Source organism: Coregonus clupeaformis, chromosome 30 (assembly GCF_020615455.1).
Source record: "Coregonus clupeaformis isolate EN_2021a chromosome 30, ASM2061545v1, whole genome shotgun sequence".
Lineage (NCBI taxonomy): Eukaryota > Metazoa > Chordata > Actinopteri > Salmoniformes > Salmonidae > Coregonus > Coregonus clupeaformis.
Window position 1 is genome coordinate 13,662,366 of NC_059221.1, and position 23,730 is coordinate 13,686,095.

Sequence of the window (23,730 nt, forward strand, 5' to 3'; positions counted from 1 at the left end):
ATGATGAAAATTACAGGCCTCTCTCATCTTTTTAAGTGGGAGAACTTGCACAATTGGTGGCTGACTAAATACTTTTTTTCCCCACTGTATATATATACATTGAACAAAACTATAAACGCAACATGTAAAGTGTTGGTCCCATGTTTCATTAGCTGAAATAACAATCCCAGAAATGTTCCAAAAAGCTTGTTTCTCTAAAATGTTGTGCACACATTTGTTTACATCCCTGTTAGTGAGCATTTCTCCTTTGCCAAGATATATAATCTATCAACCTGACAGGTGTGGCATATCAAGAAGCTGAGGAGTATTTCTGTCTGTAATAAAGCCCTTTTGTGGAGAAAAACTCATTCTGATTGGCTGGGCCTGGCTCCCCAGTGGATGGGCCTGGCTGCCAAGTGGGTGGGCCTATGCCCTCCAAGGCCCACCTACTGTATGGCTGCACCCCTTCCCAGTCATGTGAAATCCATAGATTAGGGCCTAATTTATTTATTTCAATTGACTGATTTCCTTGTTGTTGACTGTCCTTTGTATTGCTGTACATTTCAGAGGGGCTAACAGTATGCCCCATTTCTTCACTGTCTGACACACTCACCCACTGACCAAAACCAAAGACTCTTTGGTCTTCTTCCCAATCTGTCAATCAGACAGGCATGCCTAACATTCCACCTTCAGTCTCTCTGGGTTAAATTGGGTTGTCTTCAGTGAAATAATTAGAAATGTAAACTAGTCTGTTTGTGTGTACAGTATTAGATTAAAACAAAAAGTTATAATAAAATATTATGTCTAAATCTTGTTGTTTGTATTTAGAATATGTATTTAATGAATTTAACTTGTCTAGTTAGCAGGGACAATGCACATTCATCAGCATTGCTAAATCCCACCAATGTAAAAGTGACCAGGTAAGCTGTATATTTTGAGCATGTTTATTGTAAAATAACTCAATAAAAGTATTACAAAGGAAGATATTACAGTTTCAGACAATACAGGTATCTCTACGTAATGTCACTCATTTTCTGCAGTGCATTTCATTATAAACATAATGTACAGTACACAGAAATATACATTTACTACACATACAGCATTATTTCTTGTGAATATACATATCTTCCTTTTAAGAAAGCATTCAGTGCATTTTATTCATTGGAATAATATTCACTTTTGTATTACAGAATTACTAAATAAATATCAGTAATGGTTGGCCACTATTTTTCCAGCATTCAGATATAATAAACAATGTTTTAACCGATAATAATCAAATAATGTATATATTTGTGTTTACTAGGGTTATTGTAGTAGATAACAATAAAGATAGCTGAATTCTCATTGGTCTCCTGGATTCCAGTATGTAGTGGGAGTACCGGGAGTGCTTTATGTGTCATACGTGCCCTGCTACTGTTGTGATCATTTGTGCAAGTCTCTTCAGTATTGATCCTTCAAATACTTATTTAAAATACTGGGATTACTCCTTAATTTCATCCTGAAATGCTACAATACGCTACACCCTTCTTGAAGCCCAATCATGGCATACATACTAGTATACACATTAACACAGCACTACACCTGCCTTAGACAAGGAACAAACCTTGATGTACAGTCCTTGTAGACGAAGAGATGTTTTTCCCTGGTCTGTATTGTGCATGTTACTGCACATCAGTTCATCTTGATGTGTAAAATGGCCGACCAACCATCTCACACCCAAACGGTATTAGTGTTTTCTGGAGGTTGCTCCTGTCATGAACAAAAACAAGCATGTTCACAGGTTATGGCTACTATATTACCATAGCTATTGAAACTGTATTACTGTATAATTACTGTATTACGGTATTACTGTAAATGCTTTCTTCATCAAGTCTTTACTTCTTGTCATTGCTTGTGTTTTGTACCTTCTGTTGTTGGATGTACATCACAGCATCATGGACCGTAACAAAGATGTGTTGTGGGTTCATGTAGTTCATCAGTCCACTGGAGGTTAGAATCTTCAGAACACTCTCTGTAGGGAAGAGGACCTTCTGTCAATGTTCTAGATCCCTCAAATTCAAATCTGGACCTCAAAGCCAGTTCCACTGCTTTCTTATATTATTTCCCTCTAGTCAGGGACTGATTTAGACCTTGGACACTAATTGGGTTCAATAAATGATCAGGTAGAACAGAAAACAAGCAGTAGTCAAGGCCTCATAGGGTAAGGTTTAACTTTCTAGAACTTCTGTCAGTGTTCTAGATCTAGAGTCTGAACATTCTCCATTCAACATAACATCACACGTAAGACTCCTGCTAAAAATACATTTGGATTACTTAACTTATTGCTATTAAAATTATCGTTATACATTACTTTGTTGAACTTACCATTGCAATTGGCCAAATATATGCAAACCCCAACTTTCTGGCAATCAATACACATCTGGAAAAAGAGGCATCATTAATTCCACTGATACTAGAAGTAAAGATACAGCACAACATAATCCTATAGAATTTACTTTTCTCACCTGTATGAAGAGTCTGGCTCCAGCAACATCAACAAAAATCACACTGCTGCAATCTATTAGTACTGCCTGGACCTCACTCTCAGCAGTTTCTGTAGAGACAACATTATGCATTAGTTCAGTGTATTAATGGTAGAGAGTTAAAGGCCCAATGCAGCCATTTTTATATCAATATCAAATCATTTCTGGGTAACATTTAAATACCTCACTGTAATAGTTTTCCATCAACATTTTATTTATTTATTGCTTTTTAGCAAAATAATATTTTTCAAGCAATACTTTTTCTAGGACTGTCTGGGAGTGGGGATGGGATAAACTTAAAACTGTTATTGGTAGAGAGATTTGGAACTCTATTTGTTATTGGTCTATTAACCAATTTACTGCCTGGTGACGTCACCATGGAAAACCGAAACTTTGTTGAACTTAGAAGGTCCTGTCTAGATTGTATTTTAAACCAGCAACTATCAGGAAATAACACTGATCAGATTTTTGCACACTTTTACAGTGTTAGTTTCATCGGCAATTGTTCAATATGATACAAAACACAAGAGACACTGCATTTTGACTGCACTGGGCCTTTACAGTGCATTCGTAAAGTATTCAGACCCTTTGACTTTTTCAACATTTTGTGACGTTACAGCCTTATTTTAAAATGGATTAAATTAATTTACACACTACCCCATAATAAAAAACAGATATACCTTATTTACATAAGTATTCAGACCCTTTGCTATGAGACTCAAAATTGAGCACAGGTGCCTACTGTTTCCATTGATCATCCCTGAGATGTTTCTACAACTTGATTGGAGTCCACCTGTGGTAAATTCAATTGAATGGACATGTTTTGGAAAAGCACACACCTGTCTATATAAGGTCCCACAGTTGACAGTGCATGTCAGAGCAAAAACCAAGCCATGAGGTCGAAGGAATAGTCCGTAGAGCTCCGAGACAGGATTGTGTCGATGCACAGATCTGGGGAAGGGTATCAAAACATGTCTGCAGCATTGAAGGTACCCAAGAACACAGTGGCCTCCATCATTCTTAAATGGAAGAAGTTTGGAACTACCAAGACTCTTCCTATAGCTGGCCACCCGGCCAAACTGAGCAATCGGGGGAGAAGGGCCTTGGTCAGGGAGGTGACCATGAACCCGATGGTCGCTCTGACAGAGCTCCAGAGTTCCTCTGTGGAGTTGGGAGAACCTTCAAGAAGGACAACCATCTCTGCAGCACTCCACCAATCAGGCCTTTATGGTACAGTGGCAAGCGGAAGCCACTCCTCAGTAAAAGGTACATGACAGCCCGCTTGGAGTTTGCCAAAAGGCACCTAAAGGACTCTCAAACCATGGGAAACAAGATTATCTGATCTGATGAAACCAAGATAGAACTCTTTGGCCTGAATGCCAAACGTCATGTCTGGAGGAAACCTGGGACCATCCCTACGGAGAAGCATGGTGGTGGTAGCATCATGCTGTGGGGATTTCTTTCAGCGGCAGGGCCTGGAAGACTAGTCAGGATCGAGGAAAAATGAACGGAGCTAAGTACAGAGAGATCCTTGATGAAAATCTGCTCCAGAGCACTCAGGACCTCAGACTGAGGCAATGGTTCACCTTCCAACAGAACAACAACCCTAAGCACACAGCCAAGACAACACAGGAGTGGCTTCAGGACAAGTCTCTGAATGTCCTTGAGTGGCCCAGCCAGAGCCCGGACTTGAACCCGATCGAACATCTCTGGAGAGACCTGAAAATAGTTGTGCAGTGTCCCCATCCAACCTGACAGAGCTTGAGAGGATCTGCAGAAAAGAATGGGAGAAACTCCCCAAATACAGGTGTGCCACTCTTATAGCGTCATACCCAAGAAGACTCGAGGCTGTAATCACTGCCAAAGGTGCTTCAACAAAGTACTGAGTAAAGTGTCTGAATACTTACGTAAATGTGATATTTCTGTTTACTTATTTTTCATACATTTGCAAAACTTTCTACAAACCTGTTTTTGCTTTGTCATTATGGGTATTGTGTATAGATTGATGAGGGGAAAAAACAATGGCTGTAACGTAACAGAATGTGGAAAAAGTCAAGGGGTCTGAATACTTTCTGAATAGCCCTATACCCAGATTACATTACTGCAAACTATATACAGTACTTTAATCTATTATCACTCACCAGATTTAAAGATCTCATTCTCAGATGAAAATGATGTGTTTGCGACACCTCTCTCCTGAAAAAAAAGACATTACCAGTAAGTTATAGAAAATATTTGTTTATATATTCTAACGTACACTACCGGTCAAAAGTTTGGACACACCTACTCATTCAAGGGTTTTTCTTTATTTTTTACTATTTTCTACATTGTAGAATAATCCTAGTACAAATTCCCTGTCTTAGGTCAGTTAGGATGACCACTTTATTTTAAGAATGTGAAATGTCAGAATAATAGTAGAGAGAATTATTTATATCAGCTTTTATTTCTTTCATCACATTCCCAGTGGGTCAGAAGTTTACATACAATCAATTCGTATTTGGTAGCATTGCCTTTAAATTGTTTAACTTGGGTCAAACGTTTCGGGTAGCCTTCCACAAGCTTCCCACAATAGGTTGGGTGAATTTGGGCCCATTCATCCTGACAGAGCTGGTGTAACTGAGTCAGGTTTGCAGGCCTCCTTGCTCGCACACGCCTTTTCAGTTCTGCCCACACATTTTCTATAGGATCGAGGTCAGGGCTTTGTGATGGCCACTCCAATACTTTGACTTTGTTGTCCTTAAGCCATTTTGCCACAACTTTGGAAGTATGCTTGGGGTCATTGTCCATTTGGAAGACCCATTTGCGACCAAGCTTTAACTTCCTGACTGATGTCTTGAGATGTTGCTTCAACATATCCACATAATTTTCCTTCCTCATGATGCCATCTATTTTGTGAAGTGCACCAGTCCCTCCTGCAGCAAAGCACCCCCACAGCGTAATGCTGCCACCCCCATGCTTCACGTTGGGATGGTGTTCTTCGGGTTGCAAGCATCTCCCTTTTTCCTCCAAACATAACGATGGTCATTATGGCCAAACAGTTCTATTTTTGTTTCATCAGACTAGAGGACATTTCTCAAAAAGTACGATCTTTGTCCCCATGTGCAGTTGCAAACCGTATTCTGGCTTTTTTATGGCAGTTTTGGAGCAGTGGCTTCTTCTTTGCTGAGCGGCCTTTCAGGTTATGTCAATATAGGACTCGTTTTACTGTGGATATAGATACTTTTGTACCTGATTCCTCCAGCATCTTCACAAGGTCCTTTGCTGTTGTTCTGGGATTTATTTGCTCTTTTCGCACCAAAGTATGTTCATCTCTAGGAGACAGAACGCGTCTCCTTCCTGAGCGGAATGACGGCTGTGTGGTCCCATGGTGTTTATACTTGCGTATTATTGTTTGTACAGATGAACGTGGTACCTTCAGGATTTGGAAATTGCTCCCAAGGATGAACCAGACTTGTGGAGGTTTCCATTTTTTTGTCCTGAGGTCTTGGCTGATTTATTTTGAATTTCCCATGATGTCAAGCAAAGAGGCACTGAGTTTGAAGGTAGGCCTTGAAATACATCCACAGGTACACCTCCAATTGACTCAAATTATGTCAATTAGCCTATCAGAAGCTTCTAAAGCCATGACATCATTTTCTGGAATTTGCTAAGCTGTTTAAAGGCACAGTCAACTTAGTGTATGTAAACTTCTGTCCCACTGGAATTGTGATACAGTGAATTATAGGTGAAATAATCTGTCTGTAAACAATTTTTGGAAAAATGACTTGTGTCATGCAAACAGTAGATGTCCTAACTGACTTGCCAAAACTATAGTTTGTTAACAAGACATTTGTGGAGTGGTTGAAAAATGAGTTTTAATGACTCCAACCTAAGTGTATGTAAACTTCCGACTCCAACTGTATTTTATATTTGAGATTCTTCAAATAGCCACCCTTTGCCTTGATGACAGCTTTGCACACTCTTGGCATTTTCTCAACCAGCTTCATGAGGTAGTCACCTGGAATACATTTCAATTAACAGGTGAGCCTTCTTAAAAGTTAATTTGTGGAATTACTTTCCTTCTTAATGCGTTTCAGTCAATCAGTTGTGTTGTGACAAGGTAGGAGGGGTATACAGAAGATAGCCCTGTTTGGTAAAAGACCAAGTCCATATTATGGCAAGAACAGCTCAAATAAGCAAAGAGAAACGACAGTCCATCATTACTTTAAGACATGAAGGTCAGTCAATACAGAACATTTCAAGAACTTTGAATGTTTCTGAAAGAGCAGTCGCAAAAACCATCAAGCGCTATGATGAAACTGGCTCTCATGAGGACCGCGACAGGAATGGAAGACCCAGAGTTACCTCTGCTGCAGGGATAAGTTCATTAGAGTTACCAGCCTCAGAAATTGCAGCCCAAATAAATGCTTCACAGAGTTTAAGTAACAGACGCTTCTCAAAATCAACTGTTCAGAGGAGACTGTGTGAATCAGGCCTTCATGGGCGAATTGCTGCAAAGAAACCACTACTAAAGGACACCAATAAGAAGAAGAGACTTGCTTGGGCCAAGAAACACGAGCAATGGACATTAGACCGGTGGAAATTTGACCTTTGGTCTGGAGTCCAAATTTGAGATTTTGGTTCCAACCGCCGTGTCTTTGTGAGACGCTGTGTGGGAGAACGGATGATCTCCGCATGTATATTTCCCACCGTAAAGCAATGAGGAGGAGGTGTTATTGTGTGGGGGTGCTTTGCTGGTGACACTCTCTGTGATTTATTTAGAATTTAAGGCACACTTAACAAGCATGGCTACCACAGCATTCTGCAGCGATGCGCCATCCCATCTCGTTTGGGGTTAGTGGGACTATCATTTGTTTTTCAACAGGAGAATGACCCAACACACCTCCAGGCTATTTTATCAAGAAGGAGAGTGATGGAGTGCTGCATCAGATGACCTGGCCTCCACAATCCCACAACCTCAAACAAATTGAGATGGTTTGGGATGAGTTGGACCGCAGAGTGAAGGAAAAGCAGCCAACAAGTGCTCAGCATATGTGGGAACTCCTTCATGACTGTTGGAAAAGCATTCTAGGTGAAGCTGGTTGAGAGAATGCCAAGAGTGTGCAAAGCTGTCATCAAGGCAAAGGGTGGCTATTTGAAGAATCTCAAATATAAAATATATTTTGATTTGTTTAACACTTTTTTGGTTACAACATGATTCCATATGTGTTATTTCATTGTTTTGATGTCTTCACTGTTATTCTACAATGTAGAAAATAGTAAAAATAAAGAAAAACCCTTGAATGAGTAGGTGTTCTAAATCTTTTGACCGGTAGTGTACAAGATGTGATCTAGCCCAGATACAATGTGTAATCTCACCACAGTGTTGACAGCCTCTCTTTCCCTCTTCTCCAGGGCCTTCCTGGCCTTCTCTCTACTGCGGATCCTCTCTGGTGTGAGGCCCAGCAGACGACTCATGTCCTCTCTGAAGAAGCTGCGGTTGCCGTAGTAGATTGGCCCGTTGTATGTCAGGATCTTTACACCCGGAACCTCATAGCACTAAGGAGAGGGGACAAAGCGAAGCAGGTTAACAGAGCACTCATCCCAAACATCACTTGTAAGGTGTATTTTTTTTAAAGGAGTACAGACAGAACTTTCTTTCCTTTCTCCCCCCCCCCTTTTTTTTTAAAACATTTGAATAATTTAGAAGACGCTATAATCCAGTGCGGTTTACAATAAGTGCATTCAACTAAGGTAAGTTATCAGGTGTGTTTTCAAAGGGACTAGGTGACAAATCTACATCATTGATCTAGAGCTCTTCTACCTGACCCGTGCTCGACGGGCCCTGACATTATTAATCGGGTTAGAGCCAGGCCTGTTTTTTCATCCATAACTAGGGTACGGGCAGGGCTCGAGGATCACTAAAGTTGATCACTAACATTTTGAAGCTGAGACATTTGCGCGTGCTCTGCTGCGCAGTACAGTCATATCTGACTAACATCATAACATGGTGTCAGAAGTGCTTCAACCAATATACAGTGAGGGAAAAAAGTATTTGATCCCCTGCTGATTTTGTACGTTTGCCCACTGACAAAGAAATGATCAGTCTATAATTTTAATGGTAGGTTTATTTGAACAGTGAGAGACAGAATAACAACAACAAAATCCAGAAAAACGCATGTCAAAAATGTTATAAATTGATTTGCATTTTAATGAGGGAAATAACTTCTTGACCCCTCTCAATCAGAAAAGATTTCTGGCTCCCAGGTGTCTTTTATACAGGTAACGAGCTGAGATTAGGAGCACACTCTTAAAGGGAGTGCTCTTAATCTCAGCTTGTTACCTGTATAAAAGACACCTGTCCACAGAAGCAATCAATCAATCAGATTCCAAACTCTCCACCATGGCCAAGACCAAAGAGCTCTCCAAGGATGTCAGGGACAAGATTGTAGACCTACACAAGGCTGGAATGGGCTACAAGACCATCGCCAAGCAGCTTGGTGAGGTGGTGACAACAGTTGGTGCGATTATTCGCAAATGGAAGAAACACAAAAGAAATGTCAATCTCCCTCGGCCTGGGGCTCCATGCAAGATCTCACCTCGTGGAGTTGCAATGATCATGAGAGCGGTGAGGAATCAGCCCAGAACTACACGGGAGGATCTTGTCAATGATCTCAAGGCAGCTGGGAGAAAACAATTGGTAACACACTATGCCGTGAAGGACTGAAATCCTGCAGCGCCCGCAAGGTCCCCCTGCTCAAGAAAGCACATATACAGGCCCGTCTGAAGTTTGCCAATGAACATCTGAATGATTCAGAGGAGAACTGGGTGAAAGTGTTGTGGTCAGATGAGACCAAAATCGAGCTCTTTGGCATCAACTCAACTCGCCGTGTTTGGAGGAGGAGGAATGCTGCCTATGACCCCAAGAACACCATCCCCACTGTCAAACATGGAGGTGGAAACATTATGCTTTGGGGGTGTTTTTCAGCTAAGGGGACAGGACAACTTCACTGCATCAAAGGGACGATGGACGGGGCCATGTACCGTCAAATCTTGGGTGAGAACCTCCTTCCCTCAGCCAGGGCATTGAAAATGGGTCGTGGATGGGTATTCCAGCATGACAATGACCCAAAACACACGGCCAAGGCAACAAAGGAGTGGCTCAAGAAGAAGCACATTAAGGTCCTGGAGTGGCCTAGCCAGTCTCCAGACCATAATCCCATAGAAAATCTGTGGAGGGAGCTGAAGGTTCGAGTTGCCAAACGTCAGCCTCGAAAACTTAATGACTTGGAGAAGATCTGCAAAGAGGAGTGGGACAAAATCCCTCCTGAGATGTGCGCAAACCTGGTGGCCAACTACAAGAAACGTCTGACCTCTGTGATTGCCAGCAAGGGTTTTGCCACCAAGTACTAAATCATGTTTTGCAGAGGGGTCAAATACTTATTTCCCTCATTAAAATGCAAATCAATTTATTACATTTTTGACATGCATTTTTCTGGATTTTTTTGTTGTTATTCTGTCTCTCACTGTTCAAATAAACCTACCATTAAAATTATAGACTGGTCATGTCTTTGTCAGTGGGCAAACGTACAAAATCAGCAGGGGATCAAATAATTGTTTCCCTCACTATAAGACAGGAGAGATGATGTCTCAGAAAATAATAATGTTCCTTGAGTTTTGTCGGAGTTTAGAGTGACAAAAAGTAGCTAACAGCTAACTGCTCTCTCATGTCTCTTCATTGAGCAGAGCAGCCCAAGCGGAGCCTTTGCTATGGATAATCACAGACTCAGAGCCGCATGAAGAGTGAGCTGCGCGCGAGTGACAGACAGTGAGGAGCAGCTAATGGATTTACTAATGGAGGATGTGATTTCTGATTTCGGGTTACGGGCAGAAGCAATCGGGCCTCGGTAGGGTAGGACCTGAACGTCGCGGGCATGGGTAGGGCTCGGGCTTAAAATTCATGCCCATGCAGGGCTATACATTGATCACTGTCTGAAACTATGATACTAATGAGGGTTTCTCAAGATTGCATCACATTAGCACTTTTTACTTCACATCTACATCAAGAATCACTGGAAGTATTTGCATTGTATCTCTCCAGTGTGTTCCGGAGAATTCCTCTCACCTTGTTGTGGTTCTCTAAAGGTCTGTAGATCTCTGTGTTGCTCGCTCTGCCCAGCACTGAACACCCAGCCCTGAGGAAAACAATGTTATTATTGTGGGAGTGTATACATACACTGAGTATACCAAACGTTAGGAACACTTTCCTAATATTGAGTTGCACCTACGGCTGTGGCGGTCACGAAATTCACAATTTGACAAGCCCTTGATAATGCCTAGAATTTCACGGCGGCATCCCCTTTGTGTGGCCATAATGCACCCCAAACAAAATCCATGCCTTTTGCGGCCAGTGGCCGTTGTGCCCTTCTCGCTGAGTGCTGCGTGCTCCATCACGTGATCGGGTCTTTCTCACAGGCTACAAGTGAAGACAGACACATCGGGGACGCAACTGCGCGCGTCCTTATCCAATTCCGAGGTGCAAATTGAAGATATTGGAAGAACTATCCACATTTACTTTTCATCAGCCGACAAGATGAGTAGGCCTAACGAACAGCAAAAGCACTAGCCTATGTCAATGTCCTATCCCCCATAGTACAAAGGTCGACCTATTCTATTTTGTGCAATAAATAAATATTCCAAACATAGTCTGGGACAGTTGTGGGATGCGATAGATCCCAAAATAATAAAACCACTAGCATTAAAAAAATAATAATTACGCAATGTGGCCGACGCAACAAATCAGAACGTTTAGCTTAAAATGTTGATAAACTATTAGACTATTTCTTCACATTATAAGCGCAGCAATGCGCACATGGTAGTAGGCTATAAGCGCGAATGGTTCATTATGTCACGCCCTGACTCAGGGGACTCTTATATGTTGAGTCAGGGTGTGTGTATTCTTTGTTTGTATATATTCTATGTTGTATATCTAGCATGTGTGGATCTATGTTGGCCAGTGTGGCTCCCAATCAGAGGCAGCTGTCGCTCGTTGTCTCTGATTGGGAACCATACTTAAGCAGCATATTGGCACAGTCTAGTTGTGGGATCTTGTTCCGGTTAAGGTATGTTGTGTGTGCTACCTTGGACTTCACGTTTCATTTCCTTTGTTGTTTTGTCGTGTGTTTAACAGTTGAAATAAACATGTCCGCATATCACGCTGCGCCTTGGTCTGACCCGTCATTAAACGAACGTGACACATTAGCGGAAATCACCATTATCAAAAGTGACCGCAAATGCAATTATGCATGTAATGCTTTTATTATAAAGTTGCATTTTTATGGTGAAAATTATCTTCCCCAAACTTTAAATTCACGTGCTACTTATGTATGCCAGTTAGGCTCTACATCCCTTGTGAAGCGGATTAATGTGCTTATTTTTAAGAAGTTATTTGGCCACTTCAGTGATACAAACCTTATTAAAACATAAAGTACCAGTCAAAAGTTTGGACACACATACTCAATCAAGGGTTTTTCTTTATTTTTACTATTTTTTATATTGTAGAATAATAGTGAAGACATCAAAACTATGAAATAACACATATGGAATCATGTAGTAACCAAAAAAGTGTTAAACAAATCAAAATGTATTTTATATTTGAGATTCTTCAAATAGCACCCCTTTGCCCTGATGACAGCTTTGCACACTCTTGGCATTCTCTCAACCAGCTTCATGAGGTAGCCACCTGAAATACAGGTGTGCCTTCTTAAAAGTTAATTTGTGGAATTTCTTTATTTCTTAAACCGTTTGAGCCAATCAGTTGTGTTGTGACAAGGTAGGGGGGGGTATACAGAATATAGCCCTATTTGCTAAAAAACCAAGTCCATATTTAGGCAAGAACAGCTCAAATAAGCAAAGAGAAACGACAGTCCATCATTACTTTAAGACATGAAGGTCAGTCAATACAGAACATTTCAAGAACTTTGAAAGTTTCTTCAAGTGCAGTCGCAAAAAGCATAAAGCGCTATGATGAAACTGGCTCTCATGAGGACTGCCACAGGAATGGAAGACCCAGAGTTACCTCTGCTGCAGAGGATAAGTTCATTAGAGTTACCAGCCTCAGAAATTGCAGCCCAAATAACTGCTTCACAGAGTTCAAGTAACAGACACATCTCAACATCAACTGTTCAGAGGAGACTGTGTGAATCAGGCCTTCATGGTCAAATGGCTGCAAAGAAACCATTACTAAAGGACACCAATAAGAAGAAGAGACTTCCTTGGGCCAAGAAACACGAGCAATGGACATTGGACCGGTGGAAATGTGTCCTTTGGTCTGGACTCCAAATTTGAGATTTTTGGTTCCAACCGGTGTGTCTTTGTGAGATGCGGTGTGGGTGAACAGATGATCTCTGCATGTGTATTTCCCACCGTAAAGCATGGAGGAGGAGGTGTTATGGTGTGGGGGTGCTTTGCTGGCGACACTCTCTGTGATTTATTTAGAATTTAAGGCACACTGAACAAGCATGGCTACCACAGCATTCTGCAGCGATGCGCCATCCCATCTCGTTTGGGGTTAGTGGGACTATCATTTGTTTTTCAACAGGAGAATGACCCAAAACACCGCAAGGCTGTGTAAGGGCTATTTTACCAAGAAGGAGAGTGATGGAGTGCTGCATCAGATGACCTGGTCTCCACAATCCCCCGACCTCAACCCAATTGAGGGGGTTTGAGATTAGTTGGACCGCAGAGTGAAGGAAAAGCAGCCAACAAGTGCTCGGAATATGTGGGAACACCTTCAAGACTGTTGGAAAAGCATTCCAGGTGAAGCTGGTTGAGAGAATGTCAAGAGTATGCAAAGCTGTCATCAAGGCAAAGGGTGGCTATTTGAAGAATCTCAAATATAAAATATAATTTGATTTGTTTAACACTTTTTTGGTTACTACATGATCCAATATGTATTATTTCATAATGTTGATCTCTTCACTATTATTCTACAATATAGAAAATAGTAAAAATAAAGAAAAACCCTGGAATGAGTGGGTGTGTCCAAACTTTTGACTGGTACTGTATAGGCCTATGGGCTAGGCTACATGAGGTGTTGTCACTACATATACTAAATAATGTATGTGTGAAATTTGATTTGATTGAGAATGGACCATTATCATGCACCTGTATTTAAATAAGGGCAGCGGGAAAAAATACATGTAATCTATGCACTTAAATAGCGAATGGAGGACGCTTTTCCCCGTGGTTTATTTTCATGCCAGCCAGGTAGGCTATACTCCTGTTGTAAATATAAGCAATGTGCTTAATATTAGGAAAGTTGAAAAATAAATATAGTAGGCCTAGCCTATAGAATGCTGATTCTCCTCTTTTCAGTAGAGGCCATCGCTCTGTTTTCTTGCGCAATTGCATAGCCTATTGAAATGTTGCGCAACCTGAGCTCATGGGCTCTAATGAAGTGATTGATTAGATTTTCAAATATATTTGCATTGATGTCAGAGTGATTAGAGGGAAAATAGAGTGCTGAGTACCAGGCAGTTAGCAAGTTTGGTAGGCTACTGCCTTCATGACTCGTGACCGCTGGTGTGGTGGTAATACGGTCACCACAACAGCCCTAGTTGCACCCCACCCTTTTGCCCTCAGAACAGCCTCAATTTGTCGGGGCATGGACTCTACAAGGTGTCGAAAGCTTTCCACAGGGATGCTGGCCCATGTTGACTCCAATGCTTCCCACAGTTGATGGGGCGTCAGGTAGCTTAGTGGTTAAGAGCGTTGTGCCAGTAACCGAAAGGTCGCTGGTTCTAATCCCCGAGCCGACTAGTTGAAAAATCTGTCGATGTGCCCTTGAGCAAGGCACTTAACCCTAATTGCTCCTGTAAGTCGCTCTGGATAAGAGCGTCTGCTAAAATGTAAATGTAAGTTGGCTGGATGTCCTTTGGGTGGTGGACCATTCTTGATACACATCGGAAACTGTTGCTTGTGGAAAACCCAGCTGCGTTGTAGTTCTTGACACAAACCGGTGCAACTACTACCATACTGTTAGTCTGCCAACAATATAATGTTTAAATATTGAAAGTTAACTCTGGTTATGTTTACATTACATTTATTTAGCAGACACTCTCATCCAGGTCCCCTGTGGGAATCGAGTGCCATGCTCTACCATTTGAGCCACATGGGACACTCTCTCTCCTTTTGGTGAGTGTATCAAGTTCATATCATATCCTAGAGGACCAACAGGTCTATGACGGATACTAATTTGTCCCTATGAGAGACAGTAATTCACTGTGCTCTACTCTAAAGACTTCAATTCTGGCACACAGCGGTCTCTTGAGAATTATATCACATTATTAGAAGGCATAATTATAGTTTTGCTGATGATTATTGTTGCTGATGAATGCACAAATCTAATTAATACAGATTTAATAAAAAATAGATGCATATACTGTAGATGTACACAGGTAGTTATGCATGCTATACATTGCTTACAAGGGAGCATTTAGCAATAGTAATCTGTACAGTTCCAACGGCTGTAGCTCTATGTAACCATTGATACACTGTGTCTGTGTTGTCTGTGTTGAGAGGGGTGAAGGCATAGCATACCTCTGTGTGCGACAGATGACTGTCATCATTGAGAAGACCACTCCAATGGCCAGACCCATATCGACATTCAGGACCACAACAGACAGCCAAGTCACCAGCCACACTACCTGCAACATACATACAGTACAGTCCATACAGGTTCACAAATATACAGTCCATATAAGGGCACAAAAAATACAGGCCATATAAGGTCACAAATATACAGTCCATATAAGGTCACAAAAAATACAGGCCATATAAGGTCACAAATATACAGTCCATATAAGGTCACAAATATACAGTCCACATGGGTTCACAGGGGTTGATCACTACACCACTTTCACTGAATGAGACAGAAGAAATAACCCAAAAGTGGTATATTGATACAAATCAAGGGTAACACGGACAGACTTACGAAGTCAATCTTGCTGACTCTCCAGAGGTCTGGCAGGTCCTGGAACTGTAGAAACATCTGTCTGAGGCTGGTGACATTGATACAGGCCAGCACTGCCTAGGGAGAGACGTAAAGCAGGGTGGATCAGGACATTGCGAGTAAATCACTCGGACGACGAGTGCACTTCGTTTCATTGATGTCATTTTGTTTGCACAAACTAGCTAAAGTCTGTTGTCGCAGTAAGTAGTGTATGCTGCCGCCTTTACAGTACCAGCGTTTAGTAGACACACACTGACTCACCTTGGGCAGGAAGTAGAACAGAGGTCCAATCAGCAGCAGAACTATCAGGACCACCAGACTGGTGAACAAGCCAGAGAGCTGAACGGACAGAGAGACAGAGAACATGAAATTACATAATATGAATGAATGTATCATCATGCCAGAAGCAAATGGTGAGGCAGACAAATAGGGCATCTAGAAAGTCATGCATATAGATTGAAGTAAAGACAAAGCCTGGAAAGTAGGCTAGATATAAAGTAGTGTGTACCTGTGTGAATCCCCCAGAACTCTCCAGGATGTTGGTGGTGGCCAGAGTGGCTGAGCTGGGGAAGCAGGTGAAGAGAGATGACACTGTGTTGGAGATACCATGGGCCAAGAGCTCCTGGAGAAACAAGAAAAACATGATGACGATAATGATGACGATGACGGTGATGATGATGACGGTGATGATGATGATGATGATGACGGTGATGATGATGATGATGATGATGATGATGGTGATGACGATGACGATGATGATGATGATGATGACAACGCTTGTCCTTAAAGATGGACTTCTTTTCACAGCTCACAAATGACATACACAGAAGTCACATAGATTTGCTGAGAAAAATGAAACATGTAGTGCTTTGTACAAGGAGGCAAGATTTGAGTGAGTGTTGAGTTTCCAGCATTACTGAATCATATTAGTAGAGGACCACTGTAGCCTACCTGGTTGGGTTGGATGGAGTAGCCATGCTTGTCTGCGTAGATCATTGCCAGTGAGACAGACACAGCATAACCCACGAACGTAATGGCAACCGTGTCGCCAGCGACCTCAGGCAACGTGTGCAAGGCAGGCATCCGTGGACTAGGGAAGCTGGAAATATGAAGTCCACCGTCAAAACATGGTAAAACTTTACACACACTCTCTAATGTTTAGAATGTTTCATTTTTCTTTTAATATAAGCTAAATGATGACGATGATGATGATGATATCACTAGATGGAGATGCTCAGTTAGTGGATACCTTACCCTGCAGGAATGTGGCCCACTATCTGAACGTCATAGTTCGAGTCCAGAGAGGAGGCATAGGCCACTCCTGTAGCTATTATCACCTGAGAGAAAGAGAGACATCAAATTGAGTTATAACACATATATAAGCACGTCATAAACATTACAGCTACATAGAGCTACATTGAGCATTCCAAGCATTATATGTCCTCCTTGTGACTGACCGTGAGGATCTCTACAGGGATGGGTGTGCGTAGCCGCTGTCGGAACCTCATGTTGAACTCTTTGACCGGTACCAGGATGGCCAGACAGACCAGGGAGGTCAGTAGCTCAGCCATGTTGGTGTGGGGAAGGTTCTCTATGACAGACGCCAGGGTCTGGAGGACACAGACAGGGGGAATGTGTTACATTTTTTTTGTCATTTTAGTCATTTTAGCAGACGCTCTTATCCAGAGCGACTTACAGTTAGTGAGTGCATACATTTTTTTTTTTTTTTTATACACAGGGTGTAATGTATTACATCGGCCATGTTGGTGTGGGGCAGGTTCAGTGGGGAATGCGTTATAGTGAAGAGAGGAGCAACTATTTCAATAGTCTCTTCCCACAGCCCTGTGTTTATGATTGTCAAGTGTCTCTTAAAAGGTTCAATTTAACCTAGTGAGGTTTTGAGAGCTCCCTCAGTTCTCTTTCAGTTGAGACTTGTTCTCTCCTTCAGAGAACCTGGGTTATGATAGTGACCCGTTTTATCCAAACTTTATAATTCCACAACATACTGGAGTTCTAAACCACTTTAAACTGAATACAGTATTATCCTGATCATTGTCACTTCTCTGACTGCTGACCTTGAAAAGTGAGAAGGGGCCGGTGTGGCGGGGGAGCCGCAGTCCCAGCATGCTTTGCAGTTGTGAGATGGTGACATGGAAGGCTGCAGCGCTGGTGAATGCCTTGACGATGGGTTCTGACAGGTATGTAGAGAGGAAACCCAGCTGTAGCCCAAACATACAGAGCTGGGAAACAAACAACATTTAGTCAGGACTACAACATCTAAACGCCATAGAAATACCATCCATCTATAGGGCCACGCCATCTTAAACTTGTCCTTTTCCTTGCTTCCTGCTTAAAACATCATAGGGAAGTGAGGAGAGCAGCTCTTCTGATCTTGTCCTCCAATGCTCTCCTCACTTCCCTCTGAAGTTTTGAGATGGAGATGAGGAGAGAGGACGCAGGGAATCGAGGGAAATACTTTTGAGATTTAACCAGAGAGAACCCTATGTATCACTCACCATCATGATCCCTGAGAGCAGAGCTACAGCGGAGGCCACCCCAATCCTCTGGGCCTCAAAGTCGGCTGCCTCTGGACTGGAGGAGTTGAGCTGTAGAGGGGTGGGCACCAGCTGTTCCACCACTGAGCCTGTCATCAGGCTCACCACTGCAAAGGTACCTGGGAAACACAGACACAGCTAGTCTGTGATTCAGCCACTCAGCACCTCTACCAAAACAGCCATAAGGCGGCTAAACAACACAGCTACGAAGCGACTCAGCATCAGTGTGAGCACAGATGTAACGGAAGTGGTTTGGTGAACTAGGCTCTGTTCATATACAGTCGCTAGTGAAATTTTACATTTCAAAAGGGAATAAATTAGATTTTTTTCCCTACCGATCTACACAATCTAGTCCACATTGAAATGGAAAAACAAAAAACGACGCTGTCTTGATTGCGTAATTCTTCACTCCCCAGAGTTAATACTTGGTGGAAGCACCTTTGGCAGCCATTACAGCAGGTAATCATTTTGAACAAGATTCTACTAACTTTGCACAACTCTTAGGGCAACATTTATCTCCTGTTTTTTTTTCAACATTTCTCAATCTCAGTAAATTTGGTTGTGAATCACTGATGGACAGCAATATTCAAACCTTGTCTCTGATTTTCAAGCAAATTTAAATCAGGACTAAGACCGGACCACTCAGGAACACTCAACACCTCTTGGAAAGCCATTCTAGTGTGTCTTTGGCATTAAAATGTGTGTAATTGTCCCGCTGAAAAGTAAAGCTCTATGCCATGGTTAGGTTTTCAAAAGAGGCTGGTTTTCCTCTAACCTTTTACCTGGGCTTTGCTCCTTTCATATTTATTTTTCTCCTGACAAACTCCCCAGTCCCTGACGGTGGCAAGCATACCCATAACATGAAGCTGACACCAATTTAATAATGTTTAGATTCCATTTTAAGGCAGCAAAATGTGAAGACTGTTCAAGGGGTATATAGGCTTTCACTAGGCCCTCTTGGGTTTCCAACCTCACCTGCACACCTTTTTACCTTGTTTTTATCTGCACTTCGTCTTTCACTTCTATTTTTTTGTGTGAATAAACAAAAAAACTATGATGATTAACTTTGACTTTAGCTCAGGGGGCTAACACAGTCTTATGGGGCAGAGGCGACCCTGGTTCGAAACCCAGTAGCTGTCACACAGACACACATGGCAGAGGATTTATCGCAGGTACATTGCGTGTCCTATCCATATACATTTTTCAGGCTCCAGTCCTAGATTAATAATATCAGAGTGTGTATACCAGTGGATACATGCCGTCCTGTGCCAAAGAGCATGTAGAGGACCACAGGGAAGAAGGAGGTGTAGAGGCCATAGATGGGCGCCACTGACGTCAGTAAGGCAAAGGCCATACCTGTTTTCAGGAAGAGAAACAAGATATTATGCTACAATCGGTTGCCATCACATACACCTGTGGCTACATGAGTAATTGGTGACATTTTTAGATAAAAGTCTTTGATATTGTGGCAAATTATTGGCAAATAATGTTGCCAATAAATTCTATGAAATAACACCTGTTATTACTGTATTACTACTAACAATGCTGGTATTTTCTTGACTCCGTTATCTCAATAGCGACTATATAACATCCATTGAGATTACATTTTTGAGGTTCCATTTTTCCTATCACGCACAGATGAGAATACATTTTGAATACGTTTTACATTTTGTAACAACATTATTTTGTACATTGTGTGTGTGTGAATGGCATATTGTAAAATATACATTCAAACTCATAAATAATCTGGGCTCTGTGTTATTCTGGATCCTTGGGAGATCCATACTCCATTGAAGTTGACGTTTAAAATGGTTAAGGTAAGGGTTAGGTTTAGGTATGGGTAATGGTTATGGTTAGGGTAAGAGTAGGGGTTAAGGTTAGGGTTTAGGGTAGGGACGTCCCGAGGATCCCGGATAGCACTGACCAATTATCTGGAGTGGACAAAAAGTCCCTTTGTAGGTGTTTATTTCGTTTATAATGAGCAACTTGACAAAATCTTCTTAAAATCAATCAAACACATGATTGGTTGGTAATTGCTGCCAAAACAGTGACACGTGAGAAATAAAACGTCATCACAGAATTGGGGAACAGGTTAGTTGTAACAAAATAGTTTGTAAAGTGGTGTAGTTTGTAAAGATGGTAAATCGACATCAAACGACATCCATTTACTACAGTAAACCTTTGCTCACAATATTAACTTTAAAATTGACTCACCTTGTGGAATGTGAAGTATACCAACTGTTAGTCCCGCTATTGTATCTCCTAATATCCATTTTTTCAGTCTGTACTTCGGCAGCCAGTTCAAAATGGGCACTCGTTCCCTCAACAGGTGAAGGCATGCTGCACGCGAACACCTGCACCGTTCCGCGATCTTCTCCCGAAACCGTTGACCACCTCCATGGGTCTTGGCCTCGGTACCGTACGACTGTCTGAACCGGTCCTCGGTGTAAATATTCCGGTATACAGCCACTGAAGCGCTCATCTTGTCCTCCAGGTGAGTGTTTACGTTGTCTTGTTGAAACTTGGAAAGAAAGTTCCAATTGTAATCTTAGAAGATGAGGCAGAAAATATGCTGTCTCTACTTCTTGTCATATATAGTAGGAATCCGTCTCTGGTTTGACATCAGAAACCGTATAGTTTTCCTGTCAGGTGTTTGTCAGCCAATGACATGGCTCAATGCTGAAAGTTTTTGATATTGTGTTGAACTTTCTTTGGGGTTTCTTTCTTAGCCTACATCCTTGTCCCTGGCAGAGACCCCATAAAGGTGTGCTTGTGTCCAACGTTTGTGTTGATGGATGTCTGGTCCATAACAATCTGCAGGGTCCTACTGCTACCAAATTTATACTTTAGAAATTAAAAAAATGTGACCAGTGAACACCCATACTCTATTCCTCTCTTCCTGCTATTACTCAAACCACCCCCACCACTTGACTTCACCAGACACACACACACACACACACACACACACAGAGTATACTTAACTATTCAAAGAGCCTAGCGTCCTCTTAAAAGTCATACAATGTACAGCTCTGTGTAAAACTCCACTGAGATCAAAGTGGTATTGTTGCTAAAGTGGAGGTATAGTGTAACCTCTAACCATATCTATTAGAAATTATAAGAGGTGGTCATTTCCGAGAAGGATAGATTTCTGTATAATAGCTCTTGTCTCTGGGGTGTTTAAATCACCATAGCCCATAGGGAATAGGCCTGGGAAACCCTGTGATTGCCATTGCCCATACATAATTAGTCTGGATGGAAAAGAGAGACAAGCGAACCCTGTTCTGTGAAACGAAATCAGACACGTTGAGCTGCTGCGGTTCATTGATCAAAACACACCTTGACTCTGATGATGAGTGAGCGTTTGTGTGTGATGAAGTTCTCTGAATTTCAGAGAGAGATGAGAGAGGAGTCAAACATATATCTTTCTGTGTCAGATTTGACACTTTTCAGACATTTACCAAAAGTATTATTATTTTCTCCAGTTTGGAAGTAGCGTAGCGAGCTTTGCTATTGCAATTCGGTAAAAACGTTGTTAGAAGTTGTGATGCTGTCACGGTTTACTATGCCAGAACCCAGAAGCAGACAAGGACAAGGTACGTTGAGAGAAAGGTGAGTGTTTATTTAGTAGATTCCGAGTGAGGCTGAATAATCCAGGGAACAGAGCGGGTGGCGTGGATGGGTTGTTGAGGGTGCAGTGGTTGGTCCGGTACTGGCTCGGCAGCCGCCGACCATCAGGCAGAGGTTAGGTGAAGGTTCCGGGTGAGAGACTGCAGACAGAACAAAAACGGAGGTCAGTACACAGCAAGTAACAAGGTGCAAAACAACAAAACTAACTAATGGCTCAGAGGCTGACACGCTGACAAACATACTGTTCATAGCTAACGATCCGGCAGGAACTGGATGTTGGGCCAGAGCCTAAGAAGGGTGATGATCAGGACCAGGTGTGCAGATTGCTGATGGGATGCAGGTGCGGAAAACCAGAGCGCTCCCCGGAGCGTTCCCGAACCCTCGGGAAACTGGAGATTACGAACCGGAACACTAGTCACCAGACAGGACCCGACTCAGACAGCCGGGATCGTCACAGATGCAGGTAATTCATGGATGTGTTTTTCTAGCATGTCCAGATTGAAGCGGTCATATACAAAAGATCCTCCATCATGAGAAATGGGTGAGGCAGTTTCCCCTATCCATTGAGTCAGGAGAGTGAACATGTCTGTTGAGCAGCAGAGTGAGTGAACGTGGTGTAGGTCACTAAGCTTGGCTAACACCACCATATCCCACTGCATTATAGGCTACTGTATTCAATGAGGGAGTGGAAGATTGCAATCGAATAAGCGGTGGTTCAATAAGAGCCCAGAGAAAAATAAACAATGATACAATGTAAAACGGAGGGAGGATTTATTTTGGTTAGAGCCCAGTGTTGGGCCCGATGAATGAATGAGCTCCACCCTACTAAAGTGGAAAGTGGTGCTGGGCTCCAAGTCCGTGCAGAGGCACACGCATCCAGGGCACCAGGCACAGGCCACGTCTTTTCACTGTCATACGTGCAGGCCAGCACACAGTAATGACACTGGTGGCAAAGTTTGGGCTTGAACCTGGACAGACGTTCAGCAATGACACAATGAGACCTCACATTTCAGATAAAATATTTAAGTTTGACCTGAGACTTACGGCCTATGCTAATGAGATTTTTGGGCACCCTCACCCTAACTCATCTCAGAGAGATATTTGAGAGAATCTTTAAGACAGGACTGCCCAACCCTGTTCCTGGAGAGCTACCGTCCTGTAGGTTTTTGCTCCAACCCTAATCTAGCACACCTGATTCTAATAATTAGCAGGTTGATAAGATGAATCAGGTTAGTAACACATGGGGTTGGAGGGAAAACTTACAGGAGGGGGCAACCCTGCTCTAAGAGGTCAAATTTGGTGGCCCCCATAAATGTCCATATTTTCTTGCAATGATGTTATTAACATTGATGTTACATAAAGCGAGCAAAAGATCATGTTATTACTTTTTTACCACATTGTTATTTCATGGGTGAAAGCAAATTACTCAATAAGCTGAGTGAAGCTTTGGAGCCAAGGAGGGTTTGGTCCAGGCGTGGGGTCTTACAATACGATGCATAAAGAGTGTAGACTGGATTCGTTCCAAATTGTGTCTCCACTTTAAATTAACAAAATAAACAGCAAAGTGGTGCCGTGGGATGTTTGTGTTCTGAAAATCCTATATTCCTATAATTTGTGTGTGTGTGTGTGTGTGTGAGGAATGTGTCCATTGTGTTGATCAGCTCTAGAGAATATCTGAACACTGATGGCGTGGTGTTGTCTCGTGGCTGTTTAAACAAGATATTAATCAGCAGTGAAAAGGAACAATGCATGAATGGAAGAGGATATGGGGCATGGTCTGGTTAACCCCTAAAGCTAGACTGCTTTCCAAGACATAGACTTGTAGACAGGTCACAATAAAGCTTAAACAATGACAATGTACATACCAGAGTGACAGAGTGATCCATAGAGGGGAGTTCATATTTACAATTGAATCAAGATGGAAATCCAAATGAGTTTACAGTACATTCAGTTACTAATTCACAACTGTCAAGCAATGCAAAATGGCATTTTATGTTGTAGAACTTAGAAAGTATTTGTGAAGCATCTAGCCTATGGTAGTGTTCAGTGTTTCCCC

At 42.1% G+C, this 23,730-nt stretch overlaps 1 protein-coding gene across 1 annotated transcript; it reads right to left on the minus strand.

The window, feature by feature from the left end:
- Positions 1 to 907: 907 nt before the first annotated feature.
- Positions 908 to 20,843, minus strand: slc26a10 (solute carrier family 26 member 10). Its single transcript, XM_041856746.2, has 18 exons — positions 20,262 to 20,843; positions 19,293 to 19,403; positions 18,009 to 18,166; positions 17,568 to 17,732; positions 16,950 to 17,102; positions 16,747 to 16,829; positions 16,444 to 16,591; positions 16,001 to 16,114; positions 15,754 to 15,831; positions 15,475 to 15,570; positions 15,081 to 15,187; positions 10,606 to 10,675; positions 7,860 to 8,039; positions 4,643 to 4,697; positions 2,484 to 2,572; positions 2,344 to 2,398; positions 1,884 to 1,990; positions 908 to 1,728 (listed from the first exon to the last, which is right to left on the minus strand). The coding sequence occupies exons 1-18, from the start codon at positions 20,527 to 20,529 to the stop codon at positions 1,690 to 1,692; spliced, it is 2,076 nt and encodes a 691-aa protein (XP_041712680.1). The 5' UTR covers positions 20,530 to 20,843; the 3' UTR covers positions 908 to 1,689.
- Positions 20,844 to 23,730: the final 2,887 nt, after the last annotated feature.

Excerpts from the sequence above, each read along its gene's own strand:
- slc26a10 (XM_041856746.2), bottom strand. The coding sequence starts at position 20,529 with ATGAGCGCTTCAGTGGCTGTATACCGGAATATTTACACCGAGGACCGG. Across the intron at positions 10,676-15,080 it reads GTCATCTGTCGCACACAGAG|GGCTGGGTGTTCAGTGCTGG; the intron begins GTATGCTATGCC and ends TGTTTTCCTCAG. Across the intron at positions 2,573-4,642 it reads GAATGAGATCTTTAAATCTG|AAACTGCTGAGAGTGAGGTC; the intron begins GTGAGTGATAAT and ends TTGTCTCTACAG.